This window comes from Coloeus monedula (assembly GCF_965178545.1).
Source record: "Coloeus monedula genome assembly, chromosome: 13".
Taxonomy (NCBI): Eukaryota; Metazoa; Chordata; class Aves; order Passeriformes; family Corvidae; genus Coloeus; species Coloeus monedula.
This window is the reverse complement of record NC_138793.1, coordinates 20,820,044-20,837,400: the sequence shown is the minus strand read 5'-3', so window position 1 is coordinate 20,837,400 and position 17,357 is coordinate 20,820,044. Positions and strand designations below refer to the sequence as shown.

At 50.0% G+C, this 17,357-nt stretch overlaps 1 protein-coding gene across 2 annotated transcripts in view; it reads right to left on the bottom strand.

Moving 5' to 3' along the window:
• Positions 1–1,035: 1,035 nt before the first annotated feature.
• ZFHX3 (zinc finger homeobox 3) overlaps positions 1,036–17,357 on the bottom strand; it is a 125,977-nt gene continuing 109,655 nt past the window's right edge. For both annotated transcript variants that reach the window (XM_082290335.1, XM_082290336.1), the window contains exons 8-10: positions 13,289–13,391; positions 7,345–12,804; positions 1,036–4,665 (exon numbers count right to left, since the gene is read on the bottom strand). In XM_082290335.1, the coding sequence (XP_082146461.1) occupies positions 3,074–4,665; positions 7,345–12,804; positions 13,289–13,391 (7,155 nt within the window). In that variant the 3' untranslated portion in view covers positions 1,036–3,073. The remainder of the gene's footprint in view (positions 4,666–7,344; positions 12,805–13,288; positions 13,392–17,357) is intronic.

Below are 17,357 nucleotides of genomic sequence, written 5' to 3'. Positions count from 1 at the left end.
CTTCTCTTTATTCTCAATTGTATGAAACTTTGGCCATCTTCACCACTTAAAAAAGCTTTTTATTAAAAATAAAACAGAAACCCGCTTAATGCTAAGTTTGAAGTGTTTTCCTCGTGCCCAGCCTGGCCCTGCTCTGCCACCTGCTGCAAAGGCCTCGTGTGGGCTGGGGTCGCGCGGGGGCTCCCGTGCGCCGCCGTCGCTCCCGCAGCCCCACGGCACTGGGGTCCCTGCATCGGCCCCGGGCAGCTGGGCTGCAAGAGGAGGAGGAGGCAACCTCGCACTGAAATAGTCTCTAGAAACATTTAGAAAAAATACAAGGAAATGAATTTATAAAACCTTTTAGTGGGTGGGAAGGAGGAGGGGGAAGGAGGAGAGAGAAATTGCACTATGACCAAGCAATATAATTAAAAAAAACGAAACAAAACAAGACAAAACAAAAGGGTTTCCAAAAGAGACCTTGCGGAACTGGACAGATAAAGTTTGTGTTAAACTGGGAACTGGCATCACAGAGAGAATCCAAAACAAAACCAAACAAAAAAATTTCTATATGATACAGACAGAGTAACATACAACAGTTAAATGGCAAAAAATATATATATATATATATATTTCATAGAATTACAAACAAGATAAAATAATGGAAAAAAAACTGTACAACTTTAGAATTTAAAAAATGTTCATCTCAAACACAGGGAGAAATACAAGAACTTCTGTTAAAGAAAACAGTTTGTTAAAACAGCGAACGCTCCATGGGTACGTGGTTCTGTTTTTGACACCTTATGCTACAGCTGGGTCCCGGGAGGAACATCCGGTGGTTTGCGCTTTAGTATCGACTACTTAAAAAACAATTAAAAAAGGAATTTGCACTGTGCATTAGCCTAGTCAGAAATATGTACAACAGTTCAGGATCTAGTCTTTCATCAAACTAAAACCAAAACTCCATAAAAATATAAGTGTCCCGCTAGAAACCGAACCCACACTCGTCTCTCAGATGCTCCAGTCTCTCACGGAGGTGGCGAGTGGCTTCAGCCCGGGGAGGAGCGGCCGGAGGCAGCGGGAGGAACCTGCGTTCACAGTCTTCAAAGTTCCCTTCTGAAGCAGGAGGAGGATGATGATGGCGGGCAGAAGGCTCTCGTGCTTTTGGGCGGAGGAAACAGGGTGGAAAGAGGTTATTTCTGTTGGCTTTTGGCTATGGAAGGGAACAGCAAAGTATCTACGTCTCCAAAATCTACATTTTAGCAGCATAAAGTTTTCCTTTCAAAGTCTGGGCCAGTTGAGGTGCGTGCGGGCTGGGGGGGCCGGGGGGCTCCAGGCCTCCCTGAGCCTGGCACCCACTGCTGCCATGGAGAGATCTTGGAAAGAGAAACCTGCCTGGGGTGCACTGGGTGCTCGCTAAGAGTTGTCTCTCTGCTTGCAGAAGAAGCACAGATAACAACCTGGGTACGTTTTTTTTATTCTTTATTTAAACTTAGACTTGTTTGTTTAAATCAGAAACAAATTCTCAAGTAAAAAGAATCCTTTTTGCTCATTCTGCACCAGTGGTGAAGGGTATGTCTTTGGATTTTATTTAAAGCATGAATTTTCTTTAGAGAAAAAAATGTAACAAAACCTTTTTTTTTTTTTTCAAAAGAAGGAACAGAGTGCAGCCTAATTACACAAACAGAACCGATGCTCAGAGGTCAGGAACAGAGTCTTTGAAGCATTTACAAAATGAGTAAAGGAAGAGGGGAAGAAAAAGAGAAGAAAAAAAGAGAAATGGAAAATAAGAATAAAATAAGTGCACAAGGGTAACAGACATAGGTAAATCGCATGTATATGCCTTAAAAAGTTTCAAACCCCCAACAAAAAATATTCTGCAAGGGATCCTACTGACCCCCAAAACCCTTTGAACTTCTTTCTTTAGTTTTTATAAAATAATTATGCAACCACCCTCTAAGAAATGAAGGTAGCGACCATAAGTGGAAGATTACAGGATGGGGACGGGGATAAAGGTACAAAGGGGAGAAAAGCTCAGGCGAGTCGATGGATCGCAATCTATCTGTCTAGGAATGAACAAGACAACATCAAATGAGAAGCCGTCAGCTGGACCATACAAAAGCTAAATGTACACAAAAGGGTTTTTTCTTTTAAATCTACCATACTGCTTCAGTTCATTTCCAATGCAACAATCTACTCAACACCAAAAATGGTCATATCTATCATAAATACAGAAAGTCAGTTAAAACTTATTTTTTTAAGCTCCAAGTCCTCAACACTCTTTGTGTGGTTTTTTTTTTTTTTTTTCTGAAAGTGGGAGTGCTTTACTTTTCCCCTTGGAATTGGCTTCAGCAGAAAAGCTACCCTTAAAATCCCCGAAAAGCTAAAGCAGTTCACATTGTTTTTCTCTTGAATACTTTCTGCCCATTTTAAATTAACAAAAAACCCCCAAAAAACCCAAAAAAACAACAACAAAAAAAAATCCTTTTCTGGAACAAAACCAAACCAAAACAAAACCCCCAAAACAAACGAAAGAAATTATATATATATGTATATATATATATATATAAAACAATGATTCTGAAAACAGAACAAAGTGTGAGCGATTGACCTGAGAATAAAAAGACATTACATTTCTTTTTTCTTTTAGCAAGCCATTGGTATCTGAATGCTAAGATAGCAAGAAATTTAAAACTGTCTCCAGGTGGGCTGCTTTCCCATACAGCGCTGCCGGGCTCTGCTGTGCTATCAACGGGGGATCAGACAGGGGCAATGTACAGGGGTGCGAGCTCCGCAGGTGCGAGGAGGCAGCACGGGCCTTCGTCTCCCAGACCAACAGTACCTTCAAGAGGACAAATGTAACAGATTTTTTTTTTCTTTTTTAAAGTTTTATTTTATTAAAAGGAAAGGAAAAAAGAAATGTAAAACCCACCGGCATCATTATATGGGAAAACAACCCACGCTTTTTCTTTTTTTCTTTTTTCTTTTTTTTTTTTTTTTGGTTAGAAGCTTTGGAATTGCAGTTAGTCTATTTTTGAAATTGGTTTGTTATTAACTTTTTTTATTTAAATTCATTTTCATTGTTCATCTTCAAAGCTTACAATCTGAAGGTGTCCATTCCTACGCTAGCTAGACCACTGTCCTTAGGGCAGCCGGGGTCCTGGGGCCCCTCCGCCGGGCTCGCCGGTCCATCTGACTTTTGGCTAAGATCCGTGTCAGACTCCTCCGAATAGTCGTCTGTTGGCATCGAGGGCTGAACCCCTGAGGTGCTGCATGAACTTGAGGTAACCGTTGAAGATGAGGAGAGAGGAGGGAAAGGCGGCGGCGGCGGCTTCCCTGGCGGGTTGCGCGGGGCTGCCGGGGGCCAGGGCTTTCTGGAGGCGTGGGGGGAAGCCGGGGGGGGCCGGGGGGGCGGGGGGCTGTCGTTTGAGTGAGCGGCCGACTGCGAGGTAGATGCGGTGCTGGGGTCGGGGGGGCAGGCAGAGTGAGGTAATAGACTGGGGTGCTCTTTGGCGTTTCTTGCTGCTCTTGTGATTGTTCGATGTTTGTGCGGGGCTGACTCGAGATGCTGACTGAGGGCTTCGTCCCCACACACCGTGCTCTCGCACGCCACGCACTGGTACGAGCCGCTGCCCTGGCCGCTGCCGGTGGGCACGTGAAGCACCATCTCATGCAGGTTCGCCACAGACTGGCCGAAGAAGCAGAGGGACTTCAGGTGGTCGCTGGCCGCCTCCTGGTCGCCGAAGCACGCCTGGCACTTGCGGCAGACCAGCTTGTACTGCACCTTTGGGACAATGAAAGGGTCGCAGAGCGAGTCCGCGCCCTTGCCTTCCGCTTCAGGCTCTTCTTGGGGTTTGGGCAGGAGGGGGGACACCTCGCGGGGTGCGTTCTTCTGCTCTTCTTGCTTGGGGGGTTCTTTGGCAGGGTCTTTGTCCGGGGTGGCAGCCCCCGTGGGGACGGGGGTTTGGCTTCCTTTGGGCTGCTGCGCTTTCTGCTGCTGCTGCTGCTGCTGCTGCTGCTGCTGCTGCTGCTGCTGCTGCTGCTGCTGCTGTCGCTGCTGCTGCTGCAATGCCTCCTGCAGACTCTGCTGGTATTGCTGGTACTGCTGCAGCAGTGAGCCAGGAGACAGCCCCAGCAGCGCCTGTGACAGTGCGGGGCTGTAGGGGAACAGCCCCTCCATGCCGTACATGGGCTGCAGGTACCCGCTCTGCAGGGCGCCAGGGATCTGTGGGGCGTAGTAGGGAGAAAAGCCGGGAACGAAGTAAGGAAGGAACTGGCTCGTCAGCAAGGTGGTGGGGTCCGAATTCAGGGCGGCCTGCAGCGCCTGGAGCTGGGCAGGCTCCACCGCGTACTCCATGGTGGGCAGCGGGGCCGCGAGGGTGCCTGCCGGTGCCTCCCCCTTTTCCTTCTTGGGCCCTGGCAGGGTGTCCCCCTTCCCCTTGGATGCCTTCTCCTTCTCTTTTGCCTTCTCGTTCTCCTTCTCCTTGCGCTGTGCGGGGGGTGGCTGCTGCGGCTGCGGGGTCGTAGCTGGCGGCTGCTGCGGGGCCACGGCCGCCGTGGCTTGTGCTGGGGTGGGTGAGCTCAGTGCGGCCGGGGGCTGTTTATTTGGTAATCCAGAGGTGGGGAGGCCGGGTGAAGGGACGCTTGTGCTGGGCAGGCCCATCAGGCTGGGTTTGGGAGAAGTTAAAGCTGCGAGAGGGAGAGAGAGACGTGTAAAGTCACTTGGTGCTGGGCAGGCAGAAAGCACGAGGAGGGTGACCCCAGTCCACCCCACAAGTGCCCTGGAGCCTCCATCTCCTCTGTATGAGGGCAGCGACTGGCCTGAGCTGAGGCATTGCTGCAGCACAGGTTAGAGAGCCCGTCCCTGCTGCTCACTCTGGAGAAGGGCTCCTGTCCCACTCCATGGGCCCCGTATGGTGGGGACATGCCCCCTCTGCCCCCATTGCCTGCAGCTGCCTTGGCCGCGCTGCCCAGAGGCACTGACCGCATGATGGGTGATGGGGACAACCACCAGCACCCAGGATGCCCAGCACAGCTGATGTTTTACTGACTCCTCTGAAATTCCCAAATGATTAACACTCATGTCAGGATCTGCTCTAACGGGTCCTTGGGCCAAAGGACTCCAGCAGCAGGATGGCGCCACGCCAAAGGGTGGGAATGCTCAGCACTGCTCGTCTTGCTAAAGTCTTTATAGATTGGCAAGCCCTGGTCATGGCAACTGGAGACTGAACAGGCTAAACCTAATTTATTTTGTCCTTATTAGGCTGATGTTCATGAATCCACAAATCTCTGAAGCAACCCCTTCCTTCCCTCTCTCTAATGTCAGGGGCTCTGGATGCTCAGCTTCTGAGCAATTCCAGAGTTTATGTGGTGGTCAGACATCTCCCCTGGGCATAAGCACTGTGTTTTGGGTGGAATTAGAAGTGTAGTGAGGCTTCCTCATTAAGGAGACAGATTAATGGTGGAACGTGAAGCCTGTCCTTCTTCCCGACAGCAGGAATAGCCACTAGCAATACTGTCCCTGGTGCCAATTTCTGCTCTCACAGTAGCTGGGGGTGAGAGGAGTGTGCTCCTGGAGTCACCTCCATTAGTCATGGCTGCTGCAGCTGGCAAATATGCTCCTGAAGAGGAACATTTTGCTTGGCAACTCCCTTGATGCCATTTGGGGAAAAACTCCCAAAATAAAGCTCCAATGTCCCATTGGCACAGCTCTGTACATTCCCCAGCTCCTGAGCAGGAATCTGCTGCAGGATCCACCTGTCCCACCCGACCTGTCCCTAACAAACCTGAGTCCCACCACTGCGGCAGAGGCTGCTCAGAGGCCAGCCTGGGCAGGAACAGTGGTGGAGCCTGGAACCAGCTGTGGAAGCATGATGACTTTTATTTTAGGCTGTACTGCCAAGGAGCTGCAGAAGGGCCATGAGGAGAGTGGCTGCAGCTGGGAGGGTGCAGCCATGGCTGACCCAAACCCTTCTAAAACCTGTGTCTGCTCCTGACCTGGTGGTGAGACAGAATGATTTGTGACAACAGGACAGGTGTGGAATGAGGCTCCACGCAGTGGCCCTGGAGATCTCAGATAAGGGCATGCTATGGATGGACACCATTGAAATGGATGTTTCCCAGCTGAACATCCCTGAGAGGTTCAAGTGAAGGAGCAGGAGGTAATTCACAGCATTCCTGGATGCATGGCCTTATCTGCTCTGACAGGCCTGGAGCTGCCATAGCCTGACCTTTGGAGTTTTATCTAAAGGCCACAAACAGTCTGTTTGACTTTCTAAACAGTTCAGTCCTGTCTGGGCAGTCACTGACAGCATTTAAGATTCATCAGATGCAGTCCCATCTCCCCAGGATACATTCTGGGATTGGAGAAAAATAAAAGCAACAATATGGACTGAACTGCAAAAAAGTAATTGTTGTTATAAATTTGGGACACTAAGCAAACAGCGCAGAGCAACTATGATTTGCCAAGGAGATGCTTCTGGCCGAGAGCTTTGAAATGAGATCTGTGGTGAGAAGAGAAGGGTGACATGGAAAACCCCTCGCATGCACAGAGGTCCTTCAGACACATAATGAAACAAGGCCTTTGGATCACATTTTTTATGTCACTGCTGGTCACTGAGCTGCACCTTCCACTGCCACTGTTTCCTACATGACTTAAAGACTTTCCACCTATCCACAACGTACAAAGGAAAGAAGCATTCTCAAAAGATAAAGTTCAGTATCTGAGATTAGGCTACCCAAAGGATTACGACAAATTTCATTTTTATGTAGCATTGTTAAGAAAAATCTTATTAAAATACAAACTAGATTTGTCCCACAACTACACCGTTGTTTGTTGAGGAGGTGCTTTCAGGTCATACCCAGCCATCACTCAAAACTGATGCTCGGCTGCACTGGGATTTGTCCCAGCGGTCACCACAGGGACATATAAAGATGCTCTGGGCATCTGTCACCAGTGCTACCATACATACCACACCTTTCCCTAGAAAGAGTTTGGATTTTTGAACGCTTGGGATGGTATCACATAAACTGAATATCAAAAGGAAAGGAATAATGAACAGTGTATTCAGCACATTAGTCCTTCTGTTCCATTGGATAAATCTATATCCCACTTCCTTGAAGGAGCTTCAGGATTTCTACACAGGGATATGCAGCATGTCTAGATGTTGCTCTAGTTCAGACTTTACTATAAAACTTCCTGAATTCAGGAATTATAGATAAAATACCTACTGCTTTTTTGCTGTGAAGTCAACATGCTGAACTAATGGGCCAGGAATCCTGTTATCAGTCATTCCCAAGGAAACAACTGCTTGTGCTATGTATGCACCAAGTGAAGGTGTGCCTAAGCAGGGTAACATCCGTACCCACCTGTGTTGGATGGAGTGAAGCCAGGTAAGGATGGGCTGTTGAGGCCTGGGAGCAAGACTGGAGGGATGCCCTGTAGTGCTGGGTATGCAGCAGGAAGGTTCAGAGCTTGCAGGGGGGTGTTGTCAAACATGCCCTGCTGTTGAGCTGCCAGACCAAGAACCTCGTTGGCTTTTTTGATTCGGTCCAGCTCCTGCTGAGCCATCAACTGACGTACAGTAGCTGGGTCGAAATACTCCTTTTCCTTATCCAACTGACTTCCAATGGTTTCTTTAACTTTGGAGATATGCTGTTGAGAGAAGATATGGTCACGTACAGACAGCCGAGCGCTGTACTTGATGCCACACAAAGTGCACTCTGTTTTGGGTCCCTCGTAACTTGTTTGGTTTATACCAAAATGCTTGGCCATGCTGAGTTTTGACTTCTTCTCTTTTGCCCTCGCATTCTGGAACCAGACCTGAACAACTCTCTTTGGCAGTCCAATGTCATTGCCCAGGACCTCACACTCCAGCATGGTTGGTGTCCTGTAGTCATTAAAGCATGACTTAAGAACCTTGAGCTGGAGATTAGTCATCTGCGTGCGAAAGCGTTTCTGCCCGGGCCGGTCCCCGCTTTCGCCAGATTTGCTGGCTGAACCACTTGCACCAGGGCTGGGCGAGCAGGGGTCTGCAAGGCTGGAGGTTTCACTATAGTCCACGGTACCTTCATTGTCATACTCTTTGCTGTAGAAGCTGGGAGCTGGGCTGACCAGGCCAGAAGACAGACGATCTTCATATTCAGACATTGCTATCATGGCTGCTTTAGTCAGACCTTCACTGGGTCCTGATGTGGATTTGGTTTCGGTTGCAATCCCTGTTGCACTGTCGTTGTCTGCGTTCCCTTCGTCTCCTGTGGTAGTATCTGTGATTGCAGTGTTGACAGAAGAGCAGTCATCGTTGTCCAGCTTTGTCTGGTCAAAGCTCAGATTGACTGAGGACATGGAGGGACTCTCGAAGTCTTCAATCCCTTCCACCTTAATGGAGGATGGACTCAGCAGGGTTCTAGGTGACAGTTCCATACTCTTGTTCACCGGGGAGAGGGGAACACTCTGTCCATCACTGCTAGTTGGTGGCATGTGGGAAAAGCTGGCTCCATCAAAGATGTCTCCTTTCATCTGGAGTCCCCCATCACAGTCTAGAAGCATAGCAGACAGCGTAAGGTTGTACCCAGCTCGCTTGGCCTCGTGCCAGTGACGGGATCGGATATGAGCTTCCAGAGCTGTCTTTGCTTTAAAGAGAGCTCGGCAGAAGGGACACCGTCTGTGGGCTTGGGCAGGCCCCACAGCTCTGAACTGCCCCTTCCTCTCTCGTGCACGGGTGTTCTGGAACCAAACCTGCACCACGCGCTTCTTCAAGCCCACTTCATGTGCAATGTGATCCAGCATCTTCCGTGTGGGGTTGGAGTCGAGCAAGTATTTCTGGTACAGAATTTCCAGCTGCTCAGGGGTAATGGTTGTCCTTAGACGCTTATCCCTTTGGGGTTCTTCTCCCCCAGTCCCACTGTCATTCTCTCCAGGGCTTGCACTGGCCTTTTCCTCCAGCTTTCTCTTCAGCGTGTTCATGGTGGATGTTGGAGTTGATGGTGAGGTGGCTGAGCTTGCTGGAATCTGTGGTAACGTTCCAGACAGCAGCTGGCTTGCCAGTAGTGGATTACTGGGATCAAAAAGCATGAATGGCATATCCAGTGTTCTGTCCAGGAATGGGGGGTGGATAAACTGGTTCTGTGCACTCAGGAAATGGAGCTGCTGATGCTCCTGCCAATGCTCGAAGGAAGGAAATGCCAGTTTACACTGGTCACACTGGTATGGGATTAGCTGAGGAGGTAGGTTTGCCAGCTGCTGAGGGGTGGACGTGTGAATAGGTTTGAGGGAGAGGTGTGAGAGCTGAGATGGACTTGGACTTGACTGTGACAAGGAGCACTGAGGGGGCTGAGGAGGAGGAGGTGGCTGTTGCAGTGAAGAGGGGGAGGATAACTGTGAAATCTTTTGGTGTGTTGAACTTGTCTTTTGTTCTCCTTGGTCCTGTTGCTGCTGAGACTCTTGCTTTGGTTGCACTTGCTTCTCTTGGGTTTGGTTTTGCTGTGTACTTGGAGGTTCAGACTGCTTTGGTTTCTCATCTGTAGGTTCTACTTTAGAACTAAAGGTGGAGGAATCATCTGCCTCTGCCGTGAGCTGCAGAAAAGCTGAAGAGGTCGCATTGGCTGAAGATGTAGGTGTGCTGTAAGCTTGTGAGGGCATCGGTGTGCTGCAGGAGGAACTGGTTGGAGTCAAGAGCTCTATTGCATCCATAGAGTCTTCGTTCTGGCTATCATCCTGTCCATCCTCATCCTCATCTTTGTAACAAAGCTTTTTCTGGTGTTTAATGAGATCAAAAATGCGCTGAAAGACCAGACTGCACTTTTTGCACTGGTAGTTCAAGTTGCTTGTTCTAATGTATCTGTCATTTGTGAGCTCCCGTCGCTCCCCATCTTTGCCTTCTCCCTGATTCTCATAGTTTTTCCTAGCTTTCTGACGGGCATTCTGGAACCACACCACTATAACACGTGTTGGGAGGTTCAACAAGTTAGAAAGCTGCTCAAATTCATCGTCCTTTGGGTAAGCATTGGCATCAAAGAAGTCTTGCAGGACTCTGAGTTGGTAGTCAGTAAAGCGTGTTCGAGAGGACCGCTTGCTTCCCCAGTACTCCTGCTTTTGAGGCTCTGGAGAAGGAGGCCGTGAGTCTATCTTCAGCTCTTCCAGGCTGGTAATGGGAGGGTTGCTGAAGTTGTACGGGGAGTCCTTGTTGCGTTGGCGCTCCTTGAACAGGGTGTTTCTGAACCAGTGCTTGATCACTTTCTGGGGCAATCCTGATTTGTCTGCCATCTCTTTGATCTGTTCCTCACTTGGGGAATTGTTAATGTCAAAATACTGCCGAAGGACTCTGAGCTGGTCATCGGTGATACGCGTTCGTGGCCTCTTGTTCTGCTGCTGCTGGAGAAGGCTGGGGTTGAGCTGATGCTGGTACAACTGGGCCAAGTCAGCGGGCAGGGGGTCTACAGGGCCCAGCTGAGGCGGCAGCTGTGCTGGCAATGTCTGCAGGGGCATGGTTTGCATCATGAGTGGTGAGAAGATGGGGAGCTCCATAGGCATGGAGAGCTGGGTGAGTGGCACAGATGGCTGGGCTGGTGCGATAGTGGGAGAGGTGATTGGTGGGGCAGAAGTAGGGATAGCAGGAGCAGCAGCTGGCTGAGGAGGAGCTGGAGGGAGAGGAGGGGGAGGCGGTGGAGGCGGGGGCGGTGGCTCTGGGGTCTGCGGCCGCAGTGGGTACAGTTTGTCGTAGTGTTCTCTGTATTGTTTGGCAAATCTCTCTAACTGCTTAAAGGGAAAGTAATGTTGGTGAACATGCTCTTGGTGGCTCTTCAGGATGAGGATGTTTGAGAAGAACTTGCCGCACGTATCACACTCCAGCTTTTCTAAGTTCTCACCTTGCTCTGTCTTCCCATTTTTCTTCTGCCCCTTTTGCTTGTTCTCGTTGTACTGAATGACGAGCTCAAAGCCGAAGTTTTCCAGCAAGGCTTTGGTGGCATTCCCCCTCGCATCGGAAGCAATCCGTGGAGGCAGTATGGAGGGCTCTGAACTGCTGCCTGGCACAAAGTCCTTCTTCTCTTTGGGCTTTAAGTTATCAGGAAGAGACTCCTTCAGTGTTACATTATTGTCTCCCCTCTCTGCGCTTTCCCTTTCCCGTGGGGTTTCTTTATCTTTTTCCTTCACTACGGATTTATTCTTCTTCTCTGGGTGCTGGCCCTGCTGTAACAGGACGGAGTGGGGTTGTGACAAGGACAGCTGACCTTGCTGCTGCTGCAAGAGCTGTGGATGGCTTTGCTGAGGGAGCTGAACTTGTGCCTTCAGGTCCTCCAGCAAACTTGGACCCGTCCCAGTCAATGTCAGTGCACCACTGGTGACAGGCAAGCTGACTTCTGGATTGAGCTGGAACTCAGCACTGGGGATGTAGAATGGGAACAGAAGATGCTGCTGCTGCTGCTGCAGCTGCAGAAGGGTCTCAGTTGTCATCGGAAAGTGTGGCAAAAGTGCTGGGTTGAAGAGCTGGGACTGCAGGAGAGCAGCCTGCTGCTGCAGCTCCTGTTGCAGGTGGGCCTGGACCTGTGCCTGTGCCTGTGCCAAGGTTTGGGCTTGTTGCTGTTGCTGCTGCTGCTGCTGCTGCTGCTGTTGCTGCTGCTGCTGCCTGGATGCAATCATGTCTGCCAGCTTCTTGCGGTTCACCTCTTTGGGCTCTGAAGGGGAGGAGATGTTAGTGCTTACAGCGTTACCCAAGGGAGGAATTCCCACACTGTCACTGGACACCTGGTTGAGCAGGCTGGGAATGGGAGTGGTGCCTGAAGTGCTTGTGCTGGTGGTTGCAAAAGCATTGCTGTTGCTGGCACTCACGGGGCTCGGTGTGGACGAACCCAGGGAGAGGCTGCTGCTGCTGCTGTTGCCGGCTCCGTTGCTGCTGGCGCCGGCCGCCTCCAGCTTGGCCGCACGAGCCTTGGTCTGGTGCAGGACAGACCTCATGTGGATCTCTAGAGTCGAGCTCTGGCTGTAGGCCACGTTGCAGGTGTTACACTTGAAAGGTTTGTTGTCTGGGCTGCTGGTAGGCTCGGGTTGCCCGGTAGCAGATTCTTGGAGGGCGCGTTTCAGTTTATGCAGATGAGAAACGGAATTGTAATGGACCAGGAGAATGTTCTTCTGCGTGAATGACTCCTTGCAGACTGTGCACTTGTATGGGCGAGATGGATCTAGAAATTTCTCCATAGTGAAGTTAGGGCCCTTCCTGAAGGGTAAGGCCCTTTTTGGTTCTGAGCCAGAGTCCTCTTGCACTGACCCCGAATCGCTGCCAGTTGGGCTCTGCTTATCTTCCAGGTCGCTCTCCTCTTCCTTATCTTCCTCGACTATTATGGTGTGGTCCTCAGCAAGCGAGGGGTCACCCATAGCAAGGAGGTCCCCGTTGACCAAGAGACCACCATACAGCTGCTGAATGTCAGCCTCACTCAGCTCCAGGTGGCTGGTTTCCAGGTGCTTTTTCAGGGCCTGGAAGGTTCGGAAGCTGCGCTGGCAGAGGCAGCACATGGTGGCTGCCCGGATGACGTGGTACTGGGAGTGGAGCTGCAGCTTCTCAATGGTTTTGAAGGCCAGGCTGCACTGATTGCAGCGGTACTTGTAGACGTGGCGGTCAGAGACTGGCAGCTGAGGCCGCTTGGCATGGACGTCATTGAAGTGTGTCTGCAGGGCTGCTGAGCTCTTGAACACTTGGCTGCAGCCCTTCTTCCAGCACAGGAAGCCAGAGTCCTCCCGGGCAGCGCTCGGATCAGCTGGAGTGGGCTTGGGGTCCCCGCTGTGCTCTGCGCTGTCCGATGGCAAAAGGGTCTTCCCCACATCCTCAGAGATCTCTGTGAAAACAGAATTAGAGCAAACCCAAAAATTACACCAGCACACCATGGTAGATCAACACCCCCTTTCAGTCCTGAATACTCTGTGTGGGAACACAACAAGTATTTCTAACATTTCTCCTCTATCTTCATTCATTTGTTTCAATACCAGCCCATTAACCTCATCATGGCCCACTGCATAAACCTACACAATTTACTTCCTTGCCCACCTTGAATCTCTGGAAATTATTCACACACACATCCCTTAGTGCATTTATCACCTTCAATTCTCCCTTTCAAGCAAAAGCCATTCAGCCACCTCTGTCTTCACTGTTCCTTTTTGATGTCCTGCCTATTTTGGAAAAAGAAGGCTCATCAAACTGAACATAGTATTTGAGTCTTGGTCCTATCAAAGAGAGGATTAACAGGAATGAAACTGCTCCCTGACCAGGTGATGGAGTTGGGGGAGTGGTTGGGACCATGGACCTCATTGACCTGTACTCACCAGACTGTTTCCCCAGCTCCTCTGCGCCTGAGTTCCCATCCTTCTCTGGAGCAGCTGCTGGGAGGAACATGCTGCTGGGCATCATCACCTCAGGGGTTGTCACCTAGAGACAGGGGAAAAAGACATAGGGAGAGGAAAAACACAGGAAAATATTTTAAACATCTTCAGTGGCAAAACTAGACATCGGTATTGTGAAGTCAGAGGCGTCATTTTTCACAGCTCACTGAAGACTCGTATTTATTAGACAAAGCTCAAATCAGTCAAAAGTGTTTCTACAGTTACATTCTGGACATAATTAGCAGTGCACACTTGAAGAATAATCTTATTATTAATATTTTTCCTTTATGTGGAATTCAGACTTTGATCACTGACAATGTTTTGTCATGGGCTGTGAAACTTCTTGTGCAACCAATTAGGTAGATAAGTTGAAAGGCCCACCTTAAGCTGCTGAAAACATAATAAGGCCCCTAATTAAATCATACCTAGTAAAGTACACTGTAATCTTGAACCAGGGAGCATTGCAGCACTGTTTTCAAAGTGTATCGATGCAGGGAAGGGAGGGGCATGAGAAAGAAAAGTACAAATAAGGAGAGAGGTGACAAAGGAAAGGATGAATAAGGAAGGACTAAAGAGAAAGCAAATTGTGAAATAAAAAGCTTTTGTAACCCTTTCCTTGCTCTGACTGATGCGTTCCCTTTGCTCCTCTTCAAGTATTTGGCTAGATCCTGCACCAGCAAAACCAGTGCAGTGCTGAGACACCACCGCTCCTAAAGAGCTGAGAATCTGCATGGCTCAACTGGAGGCTCTTTGGAAGAGCCAAATGCACACACTCATCCTGTTCTGGAAAACTGTTTCTTTGGATATACCTGGTCACAAGCCATCTCACCAGCAGCCTGCACATGGCTGGCATCAGATGCAGGACAATGAATGTCCTTCTGAATGTCTGGAGCCAGTGTCTCGCACTGCTGGAACGCTGCCTCACAGCACCGGGACAGACAGACCCAGCACAGGGCTGCCCGTGCTGGTCAGTGCCTGTGCCAAGTGAAGACTCCTCTACAGCCTCGAGCAGCTGCCCACGCCACCTACACCCAGGCAGCGTTCCCCTTTCACCAGGTGCTCCTGGTGATGCCTGTGGTGCTCCTGCTTCCAGCCTCCCACTGCTGGGAAGGTGAGGCACAACTAAACACTCCCATTCAGGCGTGAGGCAAAACAAGCCTCTCCATCCTTCTGCTAGATATGGAGGGGGCATCTGAACCCTGGATTTCAGGAGGGAGAATGTGTGTGGCAGCTGCATGCCATTTACCCGGCTTTCTGCACAGCCAAGGACCACAAGGCTCTGAGTGAACTGCAGGAGATAGGAAGTGGGGAAGCTCAAGCTCATGGAAAATCTCAGGATGAAATGGTGGCACAGAAGTGGCTGCAGAGCTGTGAGCTGAGCTGTCAGGGACACAGAGCTCCCTCCCCTTCCTGGGCCATCCAGTGCACGGCAGTAAGTGCCAGGTCCCATGGAGCAGGAGAGAAGGCAGCTGACACATCCCAGGAGGGGAGCTGAGCACATCAAACTCATTCCACCTTCTACTCTAAACGGAAGCATCTGATGGCTGTGGGCGGTGGGTTGGGAGACGTGAAAGGTCACACAGTAATTTCCAGTAGCTGGGCTCGGAGGAGGGGGACGAGCATGGACGCCGAGAAGGGAAGGCAAGAAGAAACCGTCCCTCTCAGCTCTAGCAGCAGGAAGAGCCTGCTTTCCTAGGATCTTTAGGAATTATGAAAAATAAATCATGAGAAATTAAAAAAAACCCCAACAGAGTAGAAAAAGAATAAAATTATCTAACACCTCAGCTGCACATCATTATAGAGCTGTGGCTTTTCATAGGCGTTACAGTACGGCAGCCGTCCCCACCACCACGCTCAGTACGACGGATCAGTAATTGTTTTCATACACTTTAATTAGAAAAACTCAGATGGCTATGAATAATAATGGAAAAGAGAGACTTTTGCACTTGAAAGGTTGAAGTCAATCAAGTGTGAATGACGGCAAAAAAGAAAAAAAAAGACACCAATTCATCAGGCCTCTGTTGTCTCGCCGCGTCTTTAATCATAATTCCTGATTGGGATTCAAGAAGGCAGTAAGCAGCGGTTCTTTGTCTGCCTTCACCTTCCGTCAATTAACTCTCCCCGAAATATAATCATCAACCTCACATGCTCCTCTGCATCTTAATCTGGGGCTCCAAACCTGTAAGTCCTGCCCTATATGTGTTTAAGTAATTACCTTTATCTACCTGCATCTCCACAGCCACCATTCCTTCCCTTCCTTCCATCTTCCCTCCACCACAGGGGAAAAAAAAAGGAAGAAAAAAAAGGCTGTGGTACATTAAATTGCTACAGGCACAAAATTCCCAAAGGCAAACAGAAAAAAAAGCTTGGAAAAAAGTGCAGGGAACTAGAAATTCTGGGTATGGATGTGGGAACTGTGGCGGTGCGGCCATAGGCTGGCCTTGGAGAGCAAACCACTGGAAACAAGGCACTGGTCAGCAAGTGGACCCACTCTAGTCCTCTGGCTCAATCCAGGCTGCTCCTGCCCCTTTCCTACACCATGATCTAGGGCAGGACCCTCCAGCTTTTCATCCCTATGGACCAGCCCTGAGCAGGTGGCAAAGATACGAGTGCAAATGGGCTGCACATTCCAAATCACTTTGCACTGACACGGAATTCCAGACTGCCCTTTTGGAAGGGTTTGCCCTTTCACACTGCAAAAACATCCGAGGACATCTCATTTCCTTGGACCTGCAGAATTTGCCTTGCATGCTGAGGCTGCTTTTCATATAAACCAAGAGTGGGGGCATGATGGGGCAGGAAGGTGCAGTGGACCACGACTCCCTGGCAGGTGAGACAGGAGCGGTGCTCTGCGACACAGCATTTTGTACTGCAGATGTATTTCATGCCATGAACTGTTCCAGTAATCGAAAGGAGTGTGTTTATCTGGAGCACAGCCCGTGTTAGTGCGTGCGGCTGTCAAATGCTCTCCACCTCCCTCTCACCTGCACAGGAGATACCTGGTGTGTCATCCTGGCATCTCTCCCCCTCCTCGACTTCTGTCTACCTGTTTCAATGTCTCCAACACTGTTTTAGAATGGCAACACATCAGTCAGTGTGAGCCATTACTAAAACACAACCCTCCAGCTGTGAGTTCAACAAATGTGGCTTGTCTCCTCCCTTCCCTTCTCCTGTTCATACCTGTTCTTTTCTGTCTAACACCAAACTATACCCGCTGTGTGGCTGCAGCTACCATCTCCTGGCCCACAAGTCACCAGCAAAGCTCACTGCAGCATGGCACCTCCGTCTCAGTCACCCTGGATCCACACCTGTGCACAGCCTGAGCACCATCCCCTGCAGCTCCGATGGGTCCCTCTCAGTTCTACTGTTATCACACAGAAGGTCCTTAGACAATGGGAAGTTGCTGGACAAGCCTCTCTGCTTCCAAGCACCCTACCTTTCCAAGCACCCTACCTTTTGGGTGAAATTCAGACCCCTTAGCAGATAACATGTCTTCATGATGATGAGATCCATAGAGAGGCAGGCACAACCCCACTTCAGTGGCCATTTCTATGGACACAGTGGCCCAGTGAGGACTGTTACAGAGCACCTGAGGGCTGACGGGCCAGGTCTCCTGCCTCCCTGCCCCACCAGCATCCACACACCCTGACACCTACAAACCTGTCAGCCCTCTGCAGAACAAGCAGTGGGCCCACTCCTCACTGGTGACAAGCTCCAGCAGCGACAAGCACAGCTCCTGCCACCTCCAGATCTACTGGATTTTTAACAACCAACTGCAGAGCTGCTCGTGTGCAGAGCTGGAGGCTCAGAGCCCAACACCCATCAATATGACACCCGCATATTGCTGACATGCCCAAAAAATTACTCTTAGCTAGTGTGAGCAGCTAGCTCCCCTCACACTTCACCTGCCTGTGCTGACTGTCCATGGACACCAAACAAGGCTACAGTTCCTCTGAATATACCCCAAAATGCTGAAATCATGTGGCTCTGAAAAGAAAACCTCTAGAAGAGG